Source organism: Hermetia illucens, chromosome 3 (assembly GCF_905115235.1).
Source record: "Hermetia illucens chromosome 3, iHerIll2.2.curated.20191125, whole genome shotgun sequence".
Lineage (NCBI taxonomy): Eukaryota > Metazoa > Arthropoda > Insecta > Diptera > Stratiomyidae > Hermetia > Hermetia illucens.
Window position 1 is genome coordinate 103163324 of NC_051851.1, and position 26285 is coordinate 103189608.

Here is a 26285-nt window from a genome sequence, read left to right on the forward strand (position 1 = left end):
CAAAATCATACTTGGGGATTTTAACAGCCAAGTAGGGAAGGAGCCCGTATTCAGGCGATACGTTGGCTCCCATAGCTTACACGAAAAAACAAATGATAACGGACTGCGGACTATTCAATTAGCAGGGTCACACGAAATGGTTGTTGGAAGTACCTGGTTTGCGCGGAAAGCGGTCCACAAACATACGTGGGCCTCTCCAGACGGGACCACTTTAAACCAAATTGACCACGTGTTGATCGAACGCCGCCACCTCTCAGCCTTGATGAATGTCAGAACATATAGGGGGGCCAATATAGACTCGGATCACTATCTCGTTGGCGTGGTGCTCCGAGCTCGAATAACAATACCACCTAGAATCCCCTCTGACAATCAGGTGAGAGTGAACACTGAAGCCATCCACAACACAACCCTCCGCGACACCTATAAGAGGGAAATGGATGCCGCAATAACCGAAGTCAATAGAGGACCTGGAGATGAAGCATCCAAAAATGATCTTCACAACCACCTGAAGAACGTTATCATGGATACGGCCACAAAGATACTTGGCCCCAGCCGCAAAAGGAGTCGGAACGGCGGGTTTGACGATGAATGTAAGCTAGCAACGGAACGGAAGAATGCCGCATACCGAGTAATGTTGCATTCTCAAAGAACGCGGGCACGCGCAGAGACTTATCACGAACTCCGTCGAGCGGAGAAGCGACTTCACAGACGGAAAAAGGAAGCCTGGGAGAACCAACAAGTCCGTGAACTAGAAAAGTACAGGGAGCAACCGCATCAGGCGCGGAAGTTTTACCAACAAGTCAGCAGGATGAAGCCTTATACACCTCGATGCTCATCCTGCCGAGACAAAGAGGGAAATCTGATTTCCGACAGAATGGGCATATTAGAGCGATGGGTTGAGTACTTTGATGAGCTACTGAACAACCAGAACATCGGCGAGTTGGAGGTCCCGCCAACTGAAGACGACGGACAAATACTACCACCACCAAGTTTAGGAGAAACAGTCCGTGCAATTCATCGGCTAAAAAATCATAAGTCGCCAGGAGCCGATGGAATTACAGCCGAATTGGTTAAATATGGAGGCGACCAGTTACACCAAGTGGTTCATCAACTTGTGCTCAAGGTATGGGACAGCGAATCAATGCCTGACGATTGGCAGCGAGGCATAATCTGTCTCATACATAAAAAGGGAGATATCACACAGTGCAGCAATTATAGAGGTATCACGTTGCTGAGTACCATCTATAAGATATTCTCCACTATCTTGCTAGGCCGGATAGCCCCATACGCCCAGAACATCATTGGCCCATACTAAAGAGGCTTCACTCCAGGCAAATCAGCAACAGATCAGATTTTCTCTCTGCGGCAGGCGATGGAAAAACTGTTGGAATATGGACAACAGTTGCACCATCTGTTCATCGACTTTAAAGCCGCCTATGATAGCATAGCCAGGGTAAAACTGTACACGGCCATGAGAGAATTCGGTATCCCGACGAAATTAATAAGACTGACTAGGCTGACCCTGACCAATGTGCGAGGCCAGATAAAAGCAGCAGGATCACTCTCAAGACCATTCGACATCAACAACGGTCTACGACAAGGGGATGCGCTATCATGCGTCCTCTTTAACCTGGCCCTCGAGAAGGTGATCCGTGATGCTGAGGTGAATGCAAGAGGTACGATCCTCTTCAAGTCCACCCAACTACTGGCCTATGCTGACGATATCGACATCATGGGAAGAACCACCCGAGACGTTCAAACTGCCTTCATCCAGATCGAGCAGGCGGCGCGAGATCTTGGGCTGCACATCAATGAAGGCAAGACAAAATACATGGTGGCAACGTCAGCACCGAAGACGAATCAACCAACAACATCAAACCGCACTGGTCAAACACAAGCACGAACAAGAATAAGGATAGGGGAATACAACTTTGAGACCGTTGACAATTTCTCCTATCTAGGGTCGAAAATCACAACCGATAACAACTACGATGATGAAATCCGCGCACGGTTGTTGTCAGCCAACAGAGCCTACTTTAGCTTACAAAGACTATTCCGCTCGAAACGTCTCACCTTAGGGTCAAAGCTCTTACTGTACAAGACTATGATCTTGCCAGTCCTCATGTATTCCTCGGAAACTTGGGTTCTTAGCAAGAAAAATTGCGAACTCTTGGCCGCGTTCGAGAGAAGAATCCTCCGAAGAATTTTTGGCCCCCTACATGAGGATGGACGATTCCGTAGCCTACACAATGACGAAATCTATGAGCGATACCATGACCGTCCGGTTGTGGATAAAATCCGGCTGAATAGGTTACGGTGGGCGGGTCACTTAATCCGTATGGATGAAGATGATCCCACCCGGAAAGTCTATAAGGGCAATATCTATGGTAGGAAAAGAAGACGAGGCAGACCCTGCCTAAGATGGAGCGATGGCGTGGGCCAGGACGCCAGACAGCTTTTAGGGATATCGAATTGGTGGACCTCGGCGCAAAACCGGGATGTCTGGAGTTCCTTATTAAGGCAAGCCTAGACCGGATACCGGTTGTTGCACCGTTGATGATGATGATGATGATGAACGAGTTTGCACCGATCTACTGTTTTACACAAAACCTTAAAAACAAAATGTTGATCGCAGCATCGTGAAAACGCGAAAAGAGCGAATCCGCGGGGTAGTGCACAAATCTTTCAAGTGATCCTTAATCAATTTAATAAAAATATTTCTTTAGTTTTGATGAAAACCTAGTGCAGACACGTACATTTGACCATAGTTTTTGAATTTTGGTAATTTGGCAAGCTTTGGAACATAGCATGCTCGATTTTGCTACCCCGCTCACCAAAAAATATGTTTATAGAATTAAAACGCAAGTAGATGTTAATATAATATTTTGCACAGTTAATTTTGAACGTATTCTCTATTGAAATATGCAAAAATGCTTAGATTGTTCATCAGATATCGATTTTGGGTATATGTCGCACTTTTCATAATATGACCAATTTCAGTTGATAGAATTCATGTATTGCTTTGTTCTTCATTTAAACTACGGTCCACAGGCTCGTTTAATGTAATATGCATATATATATACCCTTAAGTAGTAAAGATTTATGCTTAGAGATTGAGGCAGTGCTAGCCATTCTCACATGTGACACAATGAAGGTGCTGACATCAAACACGACCTTGACGGGCAAGCGTCCACCGCCAAATTCATAAACCAGCGTGTTACATTGGTCAAGAAATCCAAAGTTGATATGGTTTAGAAACCGATGCGAGGAAATATTGAGCTTTTGACCGCCACAAACAAACAAATCAACCACACCAGCGTCTTCTATAATGAATTCAATCCCCGTAGGTTATTTCTACTGAATTGACTTTCGTTGTTTTGGTGGAGCTACGCGTTACATGGAAACGTAAACATTTAAGTAGACCTGGAGGTGGAGTGCACACATTCAGTGTAACTTAAATATCTACTTTCCAAGGAAATGTGTGCTTTGGTGGCCGTGTGGATTTTCCGGGAAAAGCTCTCCGACCCACACCACTTCCATCTATCATGAAAACGGTTCACAGTCGCGCAATTCTTGGAAAAACAGAAATATTCTCCGATTCGAGGAATTCAGACTGAGTCACTGATTCACTCAGTCATCTCGTGTAGCACTCCAGTTGGGCTGCAGAAGAATGTATTTTGATTTAGCGGCGAGACTCGGTAGCGGGACTAGTCATTGGAAAGAGAAACAACTTGACGAAAATATTTATGTATGTTGATTAGTGTCAGAGATGGTGAACTGCTGGGAATTCCCTGACGTTGACCGTGTTATCGCAGAAATTCTGGGAAATCATTTTACGCTATTGAGAGAAAATTGTTGAGCTACATTGTGGTCATTGCAAGTCTCTACGGAGTGGTTTTTGTGTACTTTCCGATCTTCTAATGTAACTTATTTTCTTTAAAAACGATTGATAAGAGGCATGGCGTGATGTACATATTTGCATTTTATCATAAGTTTATGTACATATGTATCCCAGATTTTTTTTTTTATTTTTAATGAATCATGCATTGTCCTGCATGATTGAAATTTGCAATATTTTCACAATTGCTGTCGACGTAACAATAAATGCGTTCAGCTCTGGGACATTGCGTAGAATCGAACAAGCATTTTACGTTAGCAAGCAAAGGTCGGGGTTTTTTTCATGGTGTGAAGGCTCAAAAGGGCGTTTCCAGAAATAATGGTGTTAGGTAATTATGGCTATATATAAAAATATGAAATTGGTTTAGATCATGAATTGAAGATAGTTCAATCTATTATTATTGAACCTCTGCTCTGATGTTTCATTCTGTTTAATGTAATTTTTTGAGCTTAGAATTAGGGATAGTTGATTTATATAAGTATGTATACCGTGAGCAAAATTGAAATCCGGACATGGTCGTATGGGGCGGACATCATGGGCAGTGTGGTATTCGTAGAGGGGAATATGGATGCAAATATGTAGATCGATATTTAAAAAAAAATCTTCAAGCAATCGCAGAGAAACTGGGTATTTGTCAAACATTTAAGATATGTCAAAACTGTGACCCAAACATAAAACAATCCGTGAACTGCAATATTATTAAGAAGCTGCAGAACCATGCCGACGATTGGGTTCGCAAAGGTCCCATTCCGAGCAAAAAATATTTAATGAAAGGTTTTCTGGAATAATGGAGAAAAAATTCAGCCGAATATGTCCAACGTTTGGTCAAATCCATGCCATGAAGGATGTATATGATGCTATAAGTCTCCATGAGAAGTATTAATCAGTCATTTTTTAGTAGCTTTTTATTTATTTTTTTTTTAGATTTTTCAGTTAAGTAGTTTTTAAGAATGGCCCCATTAAAAAAGTAATCGCTTTTCAACTTCGCATTCGCTCCTTTCACAACTACTGTGAAAACTGATATCGGATGCGGATTGTATTAATCATTTAATCAAATGATATCCCACATGACTATTCGATAAAAAATTATTGTAGAACGATGTCGCTCACTGCACGGGTGGGCATTCACAAGTCCAATTTTCTCACAAAATTTCGTATCAACAGGTGTAACCGTTTCTGAATAAAGTGCGTGTGAAAGGCAGTTTTTCGAAAAATTTTATTTTAATTTTTCGATAGTTGATACTATGTAAAATAGTGTGTAAGAATTTTAAAGCCGAATTCCGAATAGTTATGAAGTGGTGGGGGTTAGAGAAAGCAATGTCTCGCGCCCGAAAAAGAGGCTTGGTGGGAGAATCGCTTATATGACATAGAGCTCGTCTAAATATGATATAATTACTACATCAGTGAAAGCGATTGGGTTTATTCGTGTAGTAAAAACAATACAGGTATTTGGTTAATTCATCTTAATAAATGAAGGAAGGCATGGGAGGTAACACGACTATGAAACTTATAATGGTTTGCTTTGGTACTTTCCTCCACAAGGGGGCAACAACTGTTCAACTGAGAGTGAGATTTTTAAAAGAAGAAATGTTACGGACGAGAGTAACTTTTGGTGCATTTGTCAATCTATATGCCGAGAACAAAAATAAACACAATTTATCAAGCAAACAGGCATAGCAATGCGATTTCAAACGAGGCTCGTACAGCAAGAAAATGAGGGTGAATTGTACCAGCCAGGAGTAGCGGATTAAGTGTTATAATGGACGGATATCATAAAAATGGTAGAATCATAAAAATTAAAAACTTAAATTTTAAATGTATTTTCCTCCAAATGATACCTTTCAAATTTTCTGCAACCCTAAATCAAAAACAAAACATCCAATCGGCGTGTAATTTCGGTTCAGTAGATTCCCGAAAAAGCACCTAAGTACCTATGATAGCCCCTTAATAAGGTTTGTTTTACACAAAAAGGGGTTTTTCAAGACTTTTCTGTGAGCACATTTTTTAAATTATAGTCCATAACCAATATAATAATAGTAATAATCGTTGGTGCAACAATCCATATTGGATCAGGGCCTTGAAGTGTGATTACTGATTTGACTCAGGTACTCATTCACAACTGAGTCGACTGCTATCCGACGTCAAATCACGATACAAATCCCACTGCCACCAATGAGATTCGAACCGCGATCTTCCGTACGACAGCCTAGTGCTCTAACCACGCAGCTATCCGGAGTACCCATTACCCATATACTCTCAATTAAGCAATTCTTTAGAAAATGACAGCTTTAGAGCCGTACAAACAAGACAAGGTTTTTTTGAGGGTTTTTCGTGGAATTTGTTTTTTCGCAAAATGAGGACTTGGAATCAAAATTCTCTCCAATCAATCGTTAGAATCATGTACTTCTTAATCGTGTACGAAATCGAAATTTGTTTGCCGATCTCAGTCCCATCTCTGTTTAGCGGCTAGAATGCGGCTTTCTTTTTAGGAGAAATTATGAACATATTTAAAAGTTGTTTTTATACAACGTCGTCATTTATTGCAAATCTAAGGATCTTTTATCGCATTTTAAGACAATAAACAAGTGGGGGTACCAGAAGCCAGACGCTTGGGGTATAAAGGTTTTGTGTTCATCTTATGTGACAAACTCGCTGTGCATGATTTTCCATTCATACATAGCTAACAATACAAAATATAAAATATTGCCAAATCCCAAGATACAAATATATACATACATACAAATCAACGACATAAATACTGTGTTCACGCTAAATAAACAAACATTTTCTATTACTCCATGCACAAAAGCATGCACGTAAATTAAAAACCGCTGTTAATCAAAACACACATGTCTATTATATTGGTTGCTGCCGGCAAGCTTTATTAGCGTATACATATACATTCACATGTCTACCTGGAGTGATTGATACTGAAATGTAAATAACTAAAAGAGGAGGGGTGTAAAAATTTTTTTGACCACATATAGTTATATGGGGTATCAAATCAAAGGTCTCGATTAGTACTTTTCGAAGCCGGTTTTAGTTTTAAGATATGTAAAAAAGGCGGGGAGTGGGAGGGGTGCAAAATGATGATTTCTTTAAGGGGGGGGTAAGGTCAAATCGTACAAAAAAAGCCATGTTTTTGTGATTTTTTTTCTAACGACACAGTTAAAATTTATTTACTCAACTAATGGTACATTAAAGTATGACATTCGAAGAATGTTTCATCAAATCTTTACAAAGAAATATTAAAAAATACGGCAATGGCAGCAATTGTTCGGACGTGTCTCGAAAAAAAGTTGAATTGCGGTGTCCCTCATAACTTGGTGCTGGATCATTTGAAATCAAAAAATCAAAGTTCATTCGTTAGATAATAGTTTTCTCCAGGTAACGCTGTCGAGTTTTTTTTTTCCAAATTTTTTTCATTTTTTCGAACACTTTAAAGTGAAAAACACAATTTTGTGGAAAAAAATCGGTTAATTTGTTATTGCAAAATCAAAATTATGAATAAAAAAAAAAACTCGACAGCGTTACCTCGTAAATGATGTACAGAAATAGTGTTTAAAATTTCAAAAGGATCGGTGCAGTAGTTTTGGAGTTATCAGGGGCACCGACTTTGAAAACGTGAGTTGTGGGAAAAACGCTTTAAAGTTTTAATCACAAAAAAATCTAGTTAAAACGTTTATAAGCGAATTTTATCGACATACCTCACACTGAGTCATCAATGCCAGGTCCATAGAGGATGTTGCTATCATCGATGATGTCTAATGCATCTTTTTGCTCCTGCCTACGAAGAATCCTGCCTTTTTTGGTTTGTCGTTCAGCTTCAGCTCGGGGCGTTGGGGTTGGTTCGGGTATAGGTACAAAAATCCGGCAGGTATAAAAATACTCATAACTTCGTCAATTTTGCTCCAATTGACTTGAAAATTTAACACAATATTCTTCAGATATTACGGATTGAATTTCGAAAATAAAAAAAAATGAAAAAAAAAATTAAATACCTTACCCCCCCCCTTAACGGACCCATTCTCAGAAACTACCCAACCGGAAAATCCGAAAAAAATCATGAAGCTGCCTCTATATGGTGCCCAAGCCTCAAAATACTCTCCATATCGATATCTGTTCAAATTAAGTTAATAATAGTATATTACCATATTTTTAGGAAAATTGAGTAAAACCCTCCTTAAGTTTATCTCAGAGTTATAAAAGTTGGTAGTATTATAAAACATAATATGAAGCATATTACCTCCAAGTTTGATCAAAATCATACTATTAGCAACAAAGTTACAGTACCTTGAAGTTGTGTTTACCGTGAAAATTTACAACCCGAAGTACTAAATCTGACATGCTAAATGCATATTCTTAACGGGCTATGTACAAATGGGATAGTTCTACACTCAAATATACTCACAGAAGAAGCAAACAAAACCTTTCATACCTGAAGCGCCCAGCTTCCGGTTTCCCGACTTGTTTTATTCATCAAAAAAGTCTTGAAAAATGCCAAAATTCAGAAAAAAAGTTAATAATCCTAATTTGCGGTCTGTGGTTAGGTTCCACGTTAAAATCCCGTTTACATTTTTTCTTTAAGATGATCACAGCGCCCTCTAGCGTGCTAGCAGAAAAACACCTTTTTTTGAAGATGGTTGGATAAGTTGCTCTGTATTTCAATAATGAACTATGCTATTGGGCTGGAAAAACTACCACGCATGCTTAAGATATTAATCAAAATATGGTGACATATGGTTCGCATTTGTACCTTTATCCAGTTCTTCACAAAAAAAATTCTAAAAACAGCGAAGAAAAACGGGCTTCACACGCTCCCTTAGTTCAATAAGTTTCCACAAGATAGAATTCCATTTCTTGTATGGTCGCATGAATTTTAGTGCTTCGGAAAATCAAAAGCAGGATTATAAATTTCAATACGTCAACTCTGCCTATCAGTGATACTGAGCTGCTGGTCGTATGACCTCACTTTATTGTGGTATTGATGAATTGATATATGATGATGACGTCGTATACGTCTTAAAGTGCAATAAATTCACCTTCTGCAGCTTTGTTAATAATAGTTGGATTTCCTTCAAACATCCCAGAATTGTGCCCCATATCATCCCTAATATTAATGTTTTTCTATCTCTAGGGGGGATGTGTGCCCGGATAGCTGAGTGGTTAGAGTGCAAGGCTGTCGTACGGAAGGTCGCGGTTCAAATCTCACTGGTGACAGTGGAATTTGTATCGTGATTTGACGTCGGATGCCAGTCGACTCAGCTGTGAATGAGTACCTGAGTCAAATCAGGGTAATAATCTCGGGCGAGCGCAATGCTGACCACATTGCCTCCTAGTGTACCGTTACGGTCTTTAATGAAGTGCTCTAACACACTGCAAGGCCCTGATCCAACATGGATTGTTGCGCCAACGATTATTATTATTATAGGGGGGCTTTTGTCTAAATTTCCAAAATATAGTAGACTATTGTTAAATTTATTTGTGCAGATATCGAAAAGGAATGCATTTTGAGGCCTACATTTCATATAGATGCAGCATAGTGTTTATTTTTCAAATTTTCCTGTTGTATGGGTTCTAAGAACCCCCATGTTTAACCCAATAGCAGAAATAAGATGAAATTTCAAAGAAAGGGATCCGCATGATTGCCACCCGGGGTCCAATTTTTCCACATAATTTTCACATTGTGACTGACTGACGCAGGATGTCAGAGAACAATGAAGAGCTTCGCAAGAGCCGTCGACAATGGAAAATAGGCGTCATTGTGGGTGTATGACCCGTCTAAGGTGATGGATTAAATCTAATGAAGCATTTAGCTGTTGTTTTTGGGGAGTTTTGCGATTTGAGAGGTTTGTTTGTTACTATTATCTAAAGGAATGCAGTTGTATGTAGACGGCCAAGGGTGTTCGTCTTATTGGCGAGCGGCTGTACAGATTTGTTGTATGGAGCTCGAAAGATGATGCTTTTCCAAGTTATCCTATTTAGCTGAAATCAGTTTTAGATTCTAATAAATACTTTGAGGTTGAGCAAACGGCAGAACAAGAAAATACTTTACAAGAGAACAATTCCAATCTTTTTCCTGAGAATTATGCGAAGCGGGACGTGCGCCTGCAAAGAAAGTGTCGGGCTCATAAAGCTTAAGTGCGCGCCATGTGTGTTTCAGCCGGAGTGCTTCCCATAGGTCGAACAAAGTAACTTGCTTCGTGGCCGTATGGCAAATAGTATTCCACAATTTTCGCGGCCGTTCATAGAAACCGAATTGCAAGCGAATGAAAACAAGTTTGCGGCAGCTTTGTGGCCGACGGAGCTTTTTTCGATTTTTAGTGAGACTTGTTTTCCTTAGCGACTTATAGCCTTCATATAAAATTGGTGGGACGATGACGCATAATTCAGTTTGTTAACACGATTCGTGATGAGAAGTGCTTCGAAGTTTGGGAAACTTCGGTTCAATCAGTATTCTACCGAATAGAAAATTTATTAGGAAGTGCAATTGTGATTCTACCTCGGGGGAAAACACATATTACATAAGTGCAATAATAGTGTGACCAAAAAATAACCTGACTTGATATTGGATTGTTCACGTGGAAATAATAGTTGCTGCGCACGGTCAGGTGCTTTTTGTAAAAGAATTTCCGAACGGCGATACTACGCAACAAAATACTACATTTAAGCAACAAGTGTTTGCTCCTATCAGAAACTATTTCAGCAAGAAGTGCATAAAACACAGGAATAAACTGCCATATCATATGTTAACTTTTTTTATTTCCTGTTATATAAAGATTTCACAATACTAGAAACGGGCGCGACATTTTTATAAAAAATGCATAAGTGATGCTGACAGTACCCAAGTGCTTACAAAAAAGTCGGGTAGTGGTTATCGGCATTGTGCTTGGAAACTCGTTCGCCGGAATTTGATAAGAAATTATTGCTTGTGCAAACTATTGGGCAGAAACAGTATTAAAAAACCGTAATCAATGACGCTTGATGGTAATATATTCAACGACGTGTTCCTGAGTTCCTTCAGTTCCAACACTCCATTGACACCGATTTCAAAAATGGTAAGATTCAGTGATGAGACAGAAAAATTTTAGATATAGTGCGGAACGGTGTGTATGATGGCATTTTTGAGAGGTTAAATTTAACGAAAATAATATATCAATAATAATAATCTACTAGCATTAAGAGTTTTAGCAACTGTGAGCAGAGTAATGATTTCACGGCCTACGATGAAATTCTCATGTGTTTCGGTTGTTTTCGTATTCAGTCTGTGCTCACTAGTGTAGTCTTCCATGAATGAAATCTCAATCGATCAGATGTTAAAGGTCGTATGATAAAATTTGAAATAAATAATGCAAAGCATGCCAGTTTCTTGGAATGGTGAAATAATTGATACTGGAAATAACCCCCTCAGATGTTTGTGTGCGATGCATATACACTGGTTGTCAATGTGATGACATGGGAGTCTCCATGTAGTTAAAATGGTCTTCCATAAAATGAAGACTAATCGTTAGTGAAGTATATCAATGCATGTGGCGAAACAAAATGTGTCGGAGATTTTCTTACATTTTATCTTTAGAAAGATATTAAAAAGGTTGTACATGTAATCCAAATCCTGGATGTCACATTGAGAATCCTGGCATTTTGGTATTTCATCACAGCCGCATCTGATTGAGAGCAGATGTCTAAGGTTTTATTTCCGCATTAGGTAATATTAGGAATTTTATGTTTGCCGCTGCTTTAAAATTCCAGCAAAATCAGAATTTGATGCGAGCGACATCATTTGTGACACACCTAATCGTGGATCAAAAGTAGAAGTTATCTTTCTGTAAGTTTCAACAGAATATCACAAAAAATGCAACATTTTTGAGTCTAGGTTTCTTTAAAATCTCAATTGATGTTCAATCAAATGACTGCAGACTAGTGTAGTCATTTGATTGAACATCAATGTCACCACTGTGATTTCCACTAACATGTGGATATTATACTATTTGCTGACTGGTCGCCAAAATTCGAACATATTTTGCTAACATCCACCCGTCTCGGTTTCTTGGCAGTCGTGCCAGTATCTCCACTAGTTTGTTTTCGTTTTAAAACAATAATTTATTTGTTAATGGTCTTAGTTTTCATGCTAAAATCAATTATGCAAGATGTTATCTTCCCCCGGTTAATTCAATGGATTCTTGACGACTGTACAGAGGCATAAAGTAGGTATCGTTAAACGTAGTTGAATTTAAGGACTGCTTTCCTATGATCCAGATATACAAGGTTGCTGATTTCTGCCAAACATTCGATTCACATTCTCAAATCGCGTACTCTGTCACTTTATTACACTGCATGCCTGAAAATAGTACTGCGACATTTATATCAATGTTTTGGAAGCATCGATGTTTCTTCAAATATATCGCTGTTTTTTACATGTGTTTTGGATGCGATATTTTTGATCCGATATCTCGACTCGACATTTCATTGAGCACAAAAGCTTAAAGAAATATGTATTTAATGGGACTTTAAACGCGATATTGTTGTTGTTGTTAGAATTGGAGGGAGTATTATGATAAAGGCTCTCAAACTAGTTTTCGGAAAGAAAAGGAACACTTATTGCTTTGCCCATCTATTTAACCTTTTAGCTCAAATATCTATCGAATGTCTCCCCGAGCTAAGACAAAACATAGCTGACTTTCAAGCAACATTGATGAGATGGAAGTGATGAGCTTTAGCAGCTGTCAGTAGAACTCAAAGAACTTTAATCTGTTTCCAGAAGATAGAATTCCATTCATTGTTTGTTGCAAAGGCTTTTGGTGCTTTAGGAAATCAAAAGCAGCATTATAAATTGCAACACCTCAACTCTGCCTATGAAAACAGTAATAGGTGCCGAATTTCTTCACGACTTTGTACTACTTCTCGAGCCAATTGAATCTGCAACTAAAGCAGCATGTGCTGAGAAATTCTCACATTCTTCTCCAAAAGTTCCAAAGGTAAACTCCTTTTTATATGAAATGAATCACCGTTAATTTCTGAAATTAAATTTTATAAATGAATACAGCTTGGAAATTTCGAGCTGGAGTGGATATTCTGAATCCACCTGAATTTTTGACCCCATGTTTGAAGTGTGGGCTGAAATTGTGAAATATTGGCATTATGGCTACATCAGTTTCGTACAAAAGGGGTTTTACTTGAGAAGAATATTGCAAATTCCGAAAGCAGTTGCCTCTTGAGAAAACCACTACATAAGCTTCTTTTTCTTTCATTAACATCCTTTCTGTTTGTGGTGCAAACTTGAAAATTGAAATAAACACTGGACTGATCGGCTAACAAACACACTCTACACTCAAATATGATTCTTCTTCTTTTTCTTTAGCCTTTGTCCCGTTCACAAGCGGGGTCGGCTCGTCGTGATCGGCTTCGCCATTTGGCTCTATCGAATGCCTGATCTGGGTGCAATCTCGAGGCTTTCAAATCCCCATCCAGCGTATCAAGCCACCGTTGCTTAGGTCTGCCTTTTGGTCGTTTACCATCGACTTCGATGTTCAGACCAATCTTTGCAAGTGAATTCTCGTTTGCACGAATTGCGTGACCATACCATCGAAGACGCCTCTCTCGCAACTTTTCCACGATCGGTGCAACCCCATAACGATCGCGGATATCCTCATTTCGGATGTGATCTAAACGTGTGACGCCACTAGTCCAACGTAGCATCTTCGTCGGCCAACACTCAGAACCATAGAGAGCGACTGGACGGACGACATTGCGGTAAATTTTAGATTTGAGACGTTCGTTGATACGTCGATCACAAAGGACACCAGTTGTGGAACGCCACTTCATCCAGGTTGCGTTAATGCGTGAAGCAATTTCATAACGCAGTTCTCCATTGGCTGATAGCGTTGACCCGAGGTATTTAAATCGCTCAGATCTGGGCAGATCACTGCCGCTGACAGTGATTGTGCCTGTTTCATGGGGATCGGTCGTCAAAAATTCAGTTTTGTTTAAATTCAATCTGAGACCGTGTTGCATGAGGCGATCATTCCATTTTTGAACAAGTTGCTCGAGATCATTTTTGCTATCAGATGCTAGGAAAACATCATCTGCATAAAGCAGTGTGTAGGGCGCTGGACGTTGGATATCCCGTGTGACGGTGTCCATAACAAGGACAAAGAGGAGTGGTGAGAGGGCACTTCCTTGATGAACTCCAACAGAGACACGAAGCGGTTTTGATACACCCGCCATACTTCGAACTTTACTTTTCGGATCGTGGTAGAGCAATTGAACCCAGCGCACGAGTTCTTCTGGCACGAAGTGTTGTCGTAAAGCATACCAGATGAGTTCGTGTGGTACACGGTCAAACGCTTTCTCTAGATCCAGAAAGGCAATGTAAAGAGGGCGATGCTTCTCACGGTGTTTCTCCATGAGTAATCGCGCAGCGTGTATTGCGTCAGTAGTTCCGCAGTTCTTGACAAATCCGGCTTGATTCACGGTTATTTCAACGATTTCGCGAATACGGTTGTCAAGAATGCGTTCAAAAATCTTCATGGTATGGGAAAGTAACCGGATCGGACGGTAATTTGAACATTCTGCTCGACTACCTTTCTTTTTCCATATTGGAACAGTGGTACTTTCTTGCCAGTCAGATGGTGTTCTTCCTTCCTGAATAACCCGGTTAAAGAATTCACTCAGCCACGATGTTGGGTCCCAGCTCTTTGCTTTCCAGAGCTCAGATGCGATATCGTCAGGTCCTGTTGCTTTCCCCGATTTCATTTGTTTTATTGCCTCCTCGACTTCAGTTGCGCTGACTGGTGGAACTGCTCCAAATGTCGGTGGAGGATGAGCAAATTCTTCAGTTGAAATCTGCTCGAAGTATTCTCGCCATCTATCCGTCGCGGCTCGACGATCAGTAAGCAAAGTACCGTTCTTGTCATTAACACAACAGAAGTGTTCGATATCCTGTGTGCGTTCATCACGGCTTTTAGCAAGTCGGTACAGATCTCTCTCGCCATCCCGAGTGTCCAGTTTATCGTAAAGATTTTTGAAATGGTTCGCTCGGGTGACAGCGACCGCTTTCTTTGCTTCCCGGTTGGCATTCTTATAAATTTGCCAATTAGCAGGCGTTTTATCGTCGAGAAATTTGTGGTAGAGGCGTTTCTTTTCACGGACCTTCATTTCAACATCATCATTCCAAAGCCAAGTATCTCGGTTGATGTACCGCTTACCCGGCTTGGTGACCCCGAGGGTTGCAGAGGCCGCTTTGTGGATCGTGTCTTTCATTTGGTTCCATGATTCTTCCACATTCGTAATGGTTGGCAATCGCATGAGTGAGACCGCTTCTTCGTTCTTCTCACCAAATCGCCACCATTTAATGCGCGGCGGGCCAGTGCATTCCTCACGCCGTTTTATCGGTGGCTTAATTCGCAGGACAGCAATCAACGGCCGATGTTGAGGTGCGATGGTCTCATAGGGAACGACTTTGCAATCAGTGACAGTGGTAAAATGTTGACGTCTTATGAGAATATAGTCGATTTGCGTTTTATTGTTCCCACTATAAAATGTGGGAAGATGAGACAATCGTTTGATGAACCATGTTTTGGAAAATGGATGCTTTTGCTCGATGTTTTTATCGAAATTGAACCAAAAACAGTCTCAATACAATCTACGCGGCAAGATTTTTAAGCTTGAACTCCAATCTGAATTGTATCACTATTAGTCAACTTAGTATAATTGATATGTGGTAAACAATATATTGAAGTTTCCATTTTGACACCTTTCTTTTCGGAGCGTTGTACTTTCCAGAATTTGCTATATAGCTTGTCGCCATTACCGCCGAAACGTAAGGTAAATTGAAAAATTGTTCGCTCGTGCAACAATTCTCCACTTTTCTAAAAAAAACATATAGTTATCTTCTAACGCGGGGAGCCTATTCCAGACCCCGTATGACCATCGCCACGAAACAACTCTTGAAATAATTTGAATGAGACCTTTTGATCCATACTTCGCATTCTTCTGACTTGGTGCCTTAAGATTGCCGTCTGTTTACTTTCTTGAAAATGCACATGGATGTATCGAACATTTTGCCACTGTCTCACCATCTGTATCGAAAGGGATGTCGGTTGTGTTAAAAAAAAACTTATATAGGTACAAAAGCAACCGTGTACTTTTCCTTTAAATTTTTAAATAATTTTTTTGAGTTGCAAGTGCTAATTATTGATGTCACTTTCATTAGTTTTGTCGATTCCATTCAGCAAAATTGAATTTAAGCCGTAGGTATATGCACTGTTACTAGCATTTAATTTTATGATTTTCATAACATAAAATATGGAAAGATGTATACGCTAATTGTGTAAATTTGAAGATTATGTGCAATGTCGTGATTTTTTGCATTTGATTATTGGCAATATGCCTGTATTTTACTAAACAAGAAAAAATACATTCACCTTTCTTTTGAACTTTGGTGTGTCAGTAGCATGATTTTACGTTGAGTTTAAAAGAGGCTCCCCTACATGTGAAAAGGGAGGATCAACACTCTTTTATCAGAATATGATCTTGTGAGTTATCAAATGAAAATTCTTAATAAGTGCTTTTTAGAACTGGTCTAACTTTTCATATCAGCTGGAAGATAATCTGAAAGCAATCTCAAAGACGCATCTATGTAAAATCTAGTCCGCAAGATATATCCCATTCCCATACTATATTTTAGAAATTTATCAAAACATTCTAGAAGCACGAAAAAAGCTATAATAGGTCAAAGTTCCCGATTTCGAATGAATTTATTGCCTGGAAGACATACATAGGTTACGTTCTATACAGGATGTTTCAAAACTGCCGGATAAACTATGTCAGGCGATTCCTCAAGTAATTCTAACCCTTCAGTTGCCATAGGCATATTAGTTTCTACGAAAATCGCTTCTTTTACACTACTAATATCATAATATAATAACTAAACAAGTCGGGAAACTGGAAGCTAGACGCTTCAGGTACGAAAGGTTTTGTGTATTTCTTTTATAAAGATATTTGAGTCTGCATTTGTCCCATTAGCATGTCGCACGTAAAATATGCATATATTATGTGAAAATATCCACTTTTAGGTGATATTGACATTCATAGTCTTGAATTTGCAGAGGAGCGACAGTTTTGACCTAGTATACCTTTGTTAGTAATAGTGCGATTTTCACCAAATTTGGCAGGATCATGCTCTATGCTGCAGCCTATATTGCTGCAATTTTGTGCTTCTGGGCTGAACTTAAGGGTGGTTTTCCTTTCAATTACTAAAAATTATAGTAATGTACTATTATTAACTTTATTTGAACAGGTATCGGTATGTAGGATATTTTGGAGGCTAGGTATCATATAGTGGCAGCCCCCTGATTTTTTTCAGATTTTTCGGTTCGGTAATTTCTGAGAATAGGTTCGTTAAAAAAATGATCACTTTCAACCCCCCGCACTCCCCACCTATTCAACAAATGTCAAAACTAAGACTGGCTTCGAAAAGTACTAACCGAGGCCTTTAATTTGATATCCCATATGACTATATTTGATGAAAAAAAATTTACAACCCCCTTTTGCATATATCGGGACCCCCCTTTAAATTCGACGTAAAGGGATGCAACTCACTATATGCGTGAGCGTTCACAGTTCCCACCTTTCTACCAAATTTGGTGCAAATCGCTACAACCGTCTCCGAGAAAAATGCGTGTGACGGACAGACAGACAGACAATAAACCGATTTTAATAAGGTTTTGTGTTTACCCAAAACCTTAAAAACCATAGCAGCTGGAGCGTTAGAATCAAAGTTGAATCGTAGTTAGGGGTTCACTCTAGAATTGATTGCGGCGATTACATTCGTATCGAAAAACGAAACCTTTTTCCAGGTCTTAAGCGTTTTCGACGTGTTTCCATGATTTAATGGAAAAAAGTCCCACTATCCACTTTAGCCATGTGATTACCACTTTCTTTCAACAGAAACGAATACGAATATATACGAAGTGTCCTATACTTAGTTGGCTAGCATGATCCCTTAACTTTAACTCTATGGAGAACGTCCGGAAAAGTCTTGTATACAATTAACGGTACGAGTCAGTTGAGGAGCTTCAAAGCTGTCATATTGACAGCGTAGGTGAATTTTTATCAAAATTCGTTTAAAAATCTATTTTTCTCTCTGGTGGTACTTGCTCCTATTTATATTGATTTATAAGCTCAACTTGAGTACGTAGGAATTGTAACGAGGGGTGACACCATTGGGTTTTGGCATAGACAAATATTTTGTTTGAAGATGTGACTTGTTGGTGGACTGCACTAATTTTGAAGAGCAACTGATGAATTGGTGGACCTCGGCGGAAAACCGGGATGTCTGGCGTTCCTTATTAAGGCAAGCCTAGACCAGATACCGGTTGTTGCGCCGTTGATGATGATAATGATGAACTGACTAAATTAATTTAAAAGAAATACCTTCCTATATCACCATTGTCATCAACGTCTTAGACTAAGAATTGATTATTTAGTCAGAAAAGTAGAAATTTGAAATGATATTTATAATACTTTAATGAAGACAACTGGTACGGTGACATGGGAGGCTAATTAAAGCGATCCTGTGTTTTTTTTAAGTGTTTTCCATTTCGAATATAGAGCCTCTCTGAACTCAGAAAAAAGATTTTCTGTGGAGCAATCATATGATTTTGTAAGTTTTTTTTTATGCGGGGTAGTTTGGAAAAGGAAACTTTCAGCATCTTGTCAGTAATACAGTAAAATACATCCCGGTTAGCGGAGTAGTGTTAGCGGAGGTTGTGTTTAGATTTGAGAAGTATTGTAGTGGGCATTTGACATCAATTTTATTTATTTCGTGAATTGCTCCCTGATTCCCTGGTATTTAATTTTACTAAAATTTCATATTTCTGCACATAAAAATACACTTTCTGCAGTCGCATTGCTCAAATATTGTTGACCATGCGCAAAAACTGAGTTAAAGTTTCAAGTGGTAAGCCTATGAGTCATGATCAATCTATTTTCCATGATAACATACGCCAGATATGAGATAGAAACGCTTACTTTGTTCCAAGAATTTTTCATTGGTTGTTTCACTGGGAAATACCCTTACACGTTGCTGAAGGGGTTGATTTTCGAAGTTTCATTTTCATTCCAATTAGAAGAACAGGATTAAAAAATCAAATAAATCGCTTTCAAAATTGCAAATAATTGTTTATTGAGTATGTGGATTTATTAGGGTGCATAAGTACATCTAAATATCTTCTTTTACCTCGCAGTCAGAGTTATGAGCAATTTTTCGGAAACCAACAAGGGCCATGAAGCAATGTTGCTGTTCTTATCAATAAACAAAATATACGAATGCAAACAAAGATTGCGATAAACATACTGGGATTGCGTCATCTGATAAATATAACATTATCTACGAACATGGATCGCTATCTCCATCATGGCGGAAAAGGTGTTGCGATATTTTCCATACATTCATGAATGGACAGTTTTTACGTTTACTACGCAGCAACAGACGAAGTGATGGTATTGTATTTGAAAAGTAAAAATAGGAGAATGACGCTAAGAGTCCCACATTGAGGGTATTTTGCATTATTTTGAATTTAGCAATTGGGAGGAAAACGGCTAAAGTGCTAACAGCGAAAAGTCGTAGATGCTGCATTTCAATGTTTAAGGTATGTAAAGAAAGAAACGTTAGCGTGCGGCAAATGATGACTCAGTATCTGTTTATAGGTAATTCTGTAAGTGCGCGTGATTGTATTGTGATCATACTAAACGTGATTCAAAAGCTAACTCCTGTTACCATAGTTAGCTCAAAATTTGTAAAACTATGGAATCGCAAAGCCGCAAGTCATAAGTGGTGACCGGCGTCACAAAAGCTTCCGATGTTTTATGGCCACGCTGTCGATGGCAATTAAGGCGTGCCGTATATGCATGAAAGCATGGTTCATAATACACTTTGTCGACACATCTATGGAAAGTAGTTTTTAAATTTTTGCCGTATTTCATAAGAGTACCTAAGACTTCTCTTAGTAGTATGGGATAAATTTAGTTTATAAAGGTATAAGCATTTTAGCGAGTTTGAAAACACGTCGAGTTATATAGCATCTTTGAGGAAAATAACAAATACCTTAATTTCTGATGAATCCAGTCGCTTATTTCATTTACAAGCTTTAAATTGTGACATCGCAAATTCCAGAAGTTTTTAAGGTAAACATGGAAGTTTTAAAATTAGCGATACACGCAGTAATGAATATCTGATTTGATGTTTTTTATGACGTCTTTATTTGCCTAATAATACAACAGTGGCAAAAAGAGCGACAACGTATTTAAATTCTGTCATAAAAGTACTGGCGATCGTTTAATAAAATGTACTACTTACATTTTCTTCGGCAACATCTATTGGGTTGCTTTTCTCATATGACACACATGTGCCTTGATTTTCCGCGGCGAAAAGCGGATTTCCTTATGTAAATTGCCAAGCGTGGTGAAATATTCTTTATCGAGCGTCTATATCCCTGGAACGAATTTACGATTTACTTTTACTTCAACGTGACTGTTTCGCTCTTTGCACGTGTTTTCATGAATTGAAGAAGTGGAGGCTCGTCCAGGACGGCCCGTGTCTTTGGCAATCCCTTGGCTTTCGATAAAAACTTCGTATCTCTTGTAATGTGGTAAATCGGGACGGCCTAGATAACAGTGGAAGATAAACAAGGGACAAGACGTGCTTGTAAGTTATTTGGAAAGGAAGAAAGAGTAATAGTGAATGCGATACGCAAAAACTTAAGAACAAGTGATGTAAAACTAAAAGAGGAACTATTAAAAAATTGTAATGTAGACCTTAGCAATAGGACGGTGCAAAGAACTCTGAACAATCACGGGTATTCCTCTAGGATAGTTAAGAAAAAGCCTGTCAGCAGTGGAGCTAAAAAACTTAAAAGAAGAGAATTTGCTTTTCTGCACAAAGACGAGGACATATCGTTCTGGAAACAAGTTGTGTTTACAGATGAAAGTCAGTACAAGATATTTGTGCACCAAAAGTTTGGCGGAAAAAAAGGTACTGCTTTAGAGGCAAAGAATTTATGGAGCATCGTGAAACACGGCGGAGGTATTGTGCTTGTTTGGGGGAATATGAGTTGGTCCGGAATCGGTAGTCTAGTGTTTATTGATGGCAAAATGGACTAGCAGGTATTCCTAAATATTTTCAAAAACGATTTACAGGAATCTGTCAATAAAATGGGTTTGTGTCCGAATTATATTTTCTAACAAGACAACGACTGCAAACATTCAGCTTGTATGATCCCTGAGTTGCTACTGTATAACGTTCCAAAGCAGCTGCATTCACCCAAGCAGAGTCCAGACGTAAATCCAATGGAGCATTTGTGGGACTCCCTCGAAAAGCAATTACACAAACACCATATTCTTTTAAAGAGTTCTCTAAACAAGGCCCTACCAGTATGAATAGAATATTGTACCTCAAAATATTACTTAGAGACTTATGTCATCTATGCCATTGCGGATGAAAGCCACAGGATGCCTAAACAAGTATTGATATTTAACCAATAAACAAATATCTCAGAACAGCAATAGTCCTACGATCACTTTTATTGCTTAGAATTTTTTTGATTTTTGCGAAAACTGTAAGGAACCGTAAATGAATTCAAAGTTTATTTGAGTTGTCTATTTGTTACGTTTCTCTTTTTGTACTGTTTATTCTGAGTTAATTCAAACAAATGCAGTTTACAACGTTTTAAAATGTCGTACGATGAATTATGTCGCCTAGTGTATTCCGTTTTGTGCTCATAAATAAGCGAGACTATGAACCAGGTTCAAAGGGGCAAGTGTTGTTTCATCCCTACCTAATCACAATGGCGATGAGTTTCAACCCGGACAATGATTACAAAATTGTGCAATATTAAGAAAGTCATGTAGTTTTTCGTTCGACAGAAATCTTAAATATTCTTTAAATAATATTGATAAACATTAAGTTGTTTATAAAAAGGCTAAGTGTGACTTGATTGCTATCTCGCGGAGATACTTGGAACTACTCCAATTACATTGATTATTTATTTCTGTTATTATATCTGACATCAATGGTACAGCGTGTGTACTATAATCGTGCAAATTGAAATATCCGGATAACTCGGTAAGAATGGAGAAGTAACGAAAACAATATAAATGACTTCGGCAATACTCTGATGTCCACAAATTTCAGGTTATTTAAGGTCCTTAAGGCTGATCATTAATTATTTATTTATTTCAAATCAGTTAGTCTGTCTGCACTGATAATAAATTGACTGTTGTGAAGTTGTCTTTGGGTTGACAATCGAAATACGACTACGGAATGGTTCGAACCTTGAACAGCATGCAACAAAAATGTTTTTTTGTCGTCTTGTTTATACCAAACACGCCAGTCCACCAAGTTTTCATTAATCCATTTTTGATGAATTGGCTTATGGTAGACTAATGATATACTGATCATATAAAGTCAACCTAAAGGTGTGAAATCAGGTGCATAAATCGCAGTATCTTTAAAAATTTAATTAATGTTCATTTTGAAGTTGATAAACATGTTAAAAGAAAGGAAAATTTGCAAGTTTGAGAATCATAAGAGATAAACTGATTCAGGTATCGAATAATCGAATACAGATCCACAAATCTACATGCTTCCATATTGTTTTAACTTAAGTGTTTTCGAATCCACCCACGAGCAAATAGCTGAGAAAAGCTGCAGCACAAGTGTAGCCTAATGATCATTCTCAACAGGCAAATTCTTGGCACAATCAAGCAAAAAGTTGTGTTTGAATGTGCACTGGTTAAATCGAGCTGAAATAAGACTATCTGCGTTCTAGCAGTGCTAAGTTGAAAGAAAAACTTTCAGTCGAATTCGAACGGCGGCGTATAGAAACAGCTCCTCAGAAATCCGCATTTTAGGAGCACTCGAACGAACGAACTAGGGAATTTTAGAAGATTTAATGAATAATAATAGAATTAAAGTCAATTGTAACAAAAGCCAATTTAATCACACCAGTTATTTTCGGCAATTTTTCAAGTGTTAAAAGAAAAGTCAGATGAAAAACTACGACGGCCATATTGCCTTGTTCCGAGAAATTGAAAAATTCAGTAACGCAACTTGCGAAAATCGAATGACGTAATAGTACTTTTTAAAAATCAATTGGATTTCATGCGGAAATAACAAGTCAAATAGAATAACAGTGAAAGTCGATAGGACGAGAAAAGATCGTACATCGTAACCATTCGGAACATCACAAACAGGACATTAACATACTTTGGAAGTAAAGCAATTTGCCAAACGGGATTCGATTCTTGAATTATTATGGTTAATACGAAGGGAAATAATCAAAAACTGGGCAACGAAATATTTATAATTAATAAATATAATAGAGATCTTAATCAAAATAAACTTAACGAAAATATTTCGGAGTGTGATGAAGTAGATGAACCATTGTCGGATGCAGATGCTAATTTCTTCTATAGAAGTTATCGTTGCAGCAACATTGGGAACTGGCCGCGCTTCTACTTTTCGCGACTTCATCCACCTGAAATTTGACCGAGCAACTTAGAGGCTGCAAAACAGCGAATATATTTGCGAACTATTATAATTTTCACAATATGTGAGACAAGTTTGATGATTACGGGACAGACAATATAAAACCTGAAAGCCTAAACAAACGAACGAATAAAAAATTGAGATTAAATTCGACGCGTTTCTAGCGACATAGGAACAGTAATGTTTCTCAAATAATATATTGTAAATAATTGTTTTTCGAAAAGCTTTAGAGCCCTTTTCCAAACCTGTAGACTATTGTGATCTTGTGATATACACTACAAATTTTAATAAGCATATATTTAAGGTTCCGAATAATTTGTAAAACGCGCGAAAGTTTGGCCAGATTTTATTTTGACTAAAAACGGCATTCGTTTGGCCGTGCAGCAGTGGAGTTGGTTACAAGAGTATTTTCTAAAAATATTAGCTTTTTACTTCGTGGGGAAAACGTGGGGCAGGTGTGGAAAGAGCGTGGAGAAAAATCAAAGTTTTAAAATAGACTCGAACCAGAAATTGCCGTCCGGCGAAAAATTGGAAGATGGACGCCTGTGAGATTGCTAACTTTCTAGCCAATGAGCTTTTCATGCAACAGGTATAAATGAATGAAAGATGTTCATAAGATTCAACACAAAGATCTAAACATTTCACGAAAATCCATAATGAAATTTTTTATTTTAAGTTAAGACATCACCACCTTTAACGTTTACCTTCCCAATTATCGCGGCATGGTCTAGTTAAAACATTGAATGTTAAAACTTCGCATTAGGAAGCTTTTGGCAATAGATCGCAAAGGGATATCTCATGAGTCTCTTGGTTAGCCACTATTGTTTCCGCTGACTGTGCTGCTTCTAATTCACCTATATTTAGATGTGAACACATGGTGAAATAGTCTTGAAAACAACAAACAAGTAAACCCACATAAATTTGGTCTTACTATATAATTCTATCAAGTCAGCTTCCTACCCATGCGCACTCTCTGTATTTAATTGAATTTAGATTGAGCACTAGAATTTTCATTTGTACAGACAACATGGTGGGAGGCGTTGACATTTCTTATAAGGCCATCCATATGTGACCAGAAGAAATTTTGAATGGAATCTTGAATTATTGAGCTTATCGAACTGATTGGACTTTGACTTCATTGAACTACATACATACATATGTTGTGCTATTGATGGTTCCGTTAATAAGTAATTTCGCGAATTGCTACAGTAAGAGCTTACGTGCTTGAAATATATCGTCTCCTGATGGATCGATAACTGTGCAGATTATCCAATTTGCTCCATGTACTCCTCAAAACCTTTAAACAAAGCATTATCCCTGCTACCTCATATTTTACTCAAATATTTCGGCAATGTTTTTGTAACGAGAATTATCAACAATCCATCGAGTTCACTCTCGATGCTTTTCAATCTTTAACTTTGTGATTTATATGAGATGAGATAGACGTAATTCAAAAATATTTCCAACTTTATCAAATTATTTCCCAGTTACGAGTATGTCTGATGTCTGAGCATACGTGTTGTTTCTTTCTTCAAGTATTCAACATGTGGATTACCTTCTGAATGTTAAAGCATTGCTCTTATTTCCTATTGGTTAATGTTTTTCCCCGACTTAGCCATATTTGTTTTAGGTATGTGCGCGATACTATCGCGGAATTCGATGAATCATTTAGTGTATTGAATGACTCACACGATATGATATATTGGCTCAAACCCGCTCTATATAGGCTTTTCTTTCTACCTTTTTATGGACAATCGACTGGATCAGTTGTGCGATAATGCAATAATAAAGTAATAAACTTGACCTTATCTTAATTTCGCAAAAGAAGGATTTCCGGTGTACGCCGTACCATTAAAACGTTTCCTTCGTCTATTACTTTCTTGTTTGTAAAAGTAGAGATGAGTCAATAGATAATGGAGAAAATTTTGCAATATTTCTCTCACAAATTTTCTACGTTGGGATATCGGAAATTCCAGTTGAAATTGTTGAAGGTTTTTTTAAGAATTCAATATGCATTCCTAACGGTGTTCTCTATTATCGGTATTTTTTAGGTTCATTGAAGTAATTTTAGAAATTTGTTAGACTGGCATTTATTATTGTCTGTATTTTGCAAAACGCTGTTGTCAGTATTGCCTTGGCGAAGACTATGGGATGAGTACATAAGTTTTAAATTTTACTGTGAATTGAATATTCTTCATCCCTGCACAGTATTAATTGTAAAGAATATCCGAATTTTTCATTTTTAATTGTCATTATTTTTACCTGTTTCAGCTTGTATCGATGGACGGTATCCAAAGCGGTGTACCAACACTGACGACATCAACATTGACGCCAACCACTTTGCGCAATATTGAACAAACATTCATTGAACTAACAACTGATCCACCAACACCAATGCCATATTTAGCTGGTTTCGTACCACCCATCGTGCCAAGTAACTTCCAGGATAGTCATGACAACAATAGTATGGGATCATCGGAGTCTCTATCGCAATCCTCGTGGCAAACGCCACTATCTCATGAAGAAAATTCAACTACCGCAACAGATAATTGTAAGTAGCAAATATTTTAGTAGCATCTATACTGATGAAATTTTCTTGTCTTGCCTTTTATCGCGTAAAGTTATTAAAATCAATTCAATGTTTCTCTGGCACACAAAATTTACTTTGAAACAGTTGAGCCTATGTATCAGGAAATATGAAAGGCATATAGCCAACGAGATTAGGCATGAGAAAAATTTATTTTCGGGCAAAAATTTACCTAAGGCATTTATTGTAGGTATAAGGAGAATGGAGACCCAAAAATCTGGGAAACGTTAAGGGACAGGAAGCTAGAAATGATT

The 26285-nt window shown here is 38.2% G+C and overlaps 1 protein-coding gene across 4 annotated transcripts in view; it reads left to right on the forward strand.

Annotated features, from left to right (window-relative positions):
• Positions 1 to 26285, forward strand: part of LOC119651926 (transcription factor kayak) — a 70554-nt gene that overhangs the window by 39250 nt on the left and 5019 nt on the right. For 2 of the 4 annotated variants that reach the window (XM_038055756.1, XM_038055757.1), the window contains exon 2: positions 25716 to 25995. In XM_038055756.1, coding sequence (XP_037911684.1) covers positions 25716 to 25995 — 280 coding nt within the window. Of the gene's footprint in view, positions 1 to 10272; positions 10957 to 22751; positions 24034 to 25715; positions 25996 to 26285 lie in introns of those variants that run through there. The other 2 variants (XM_038055758.1, XM_038055759.1) reach the window with 2 other exon arrangements.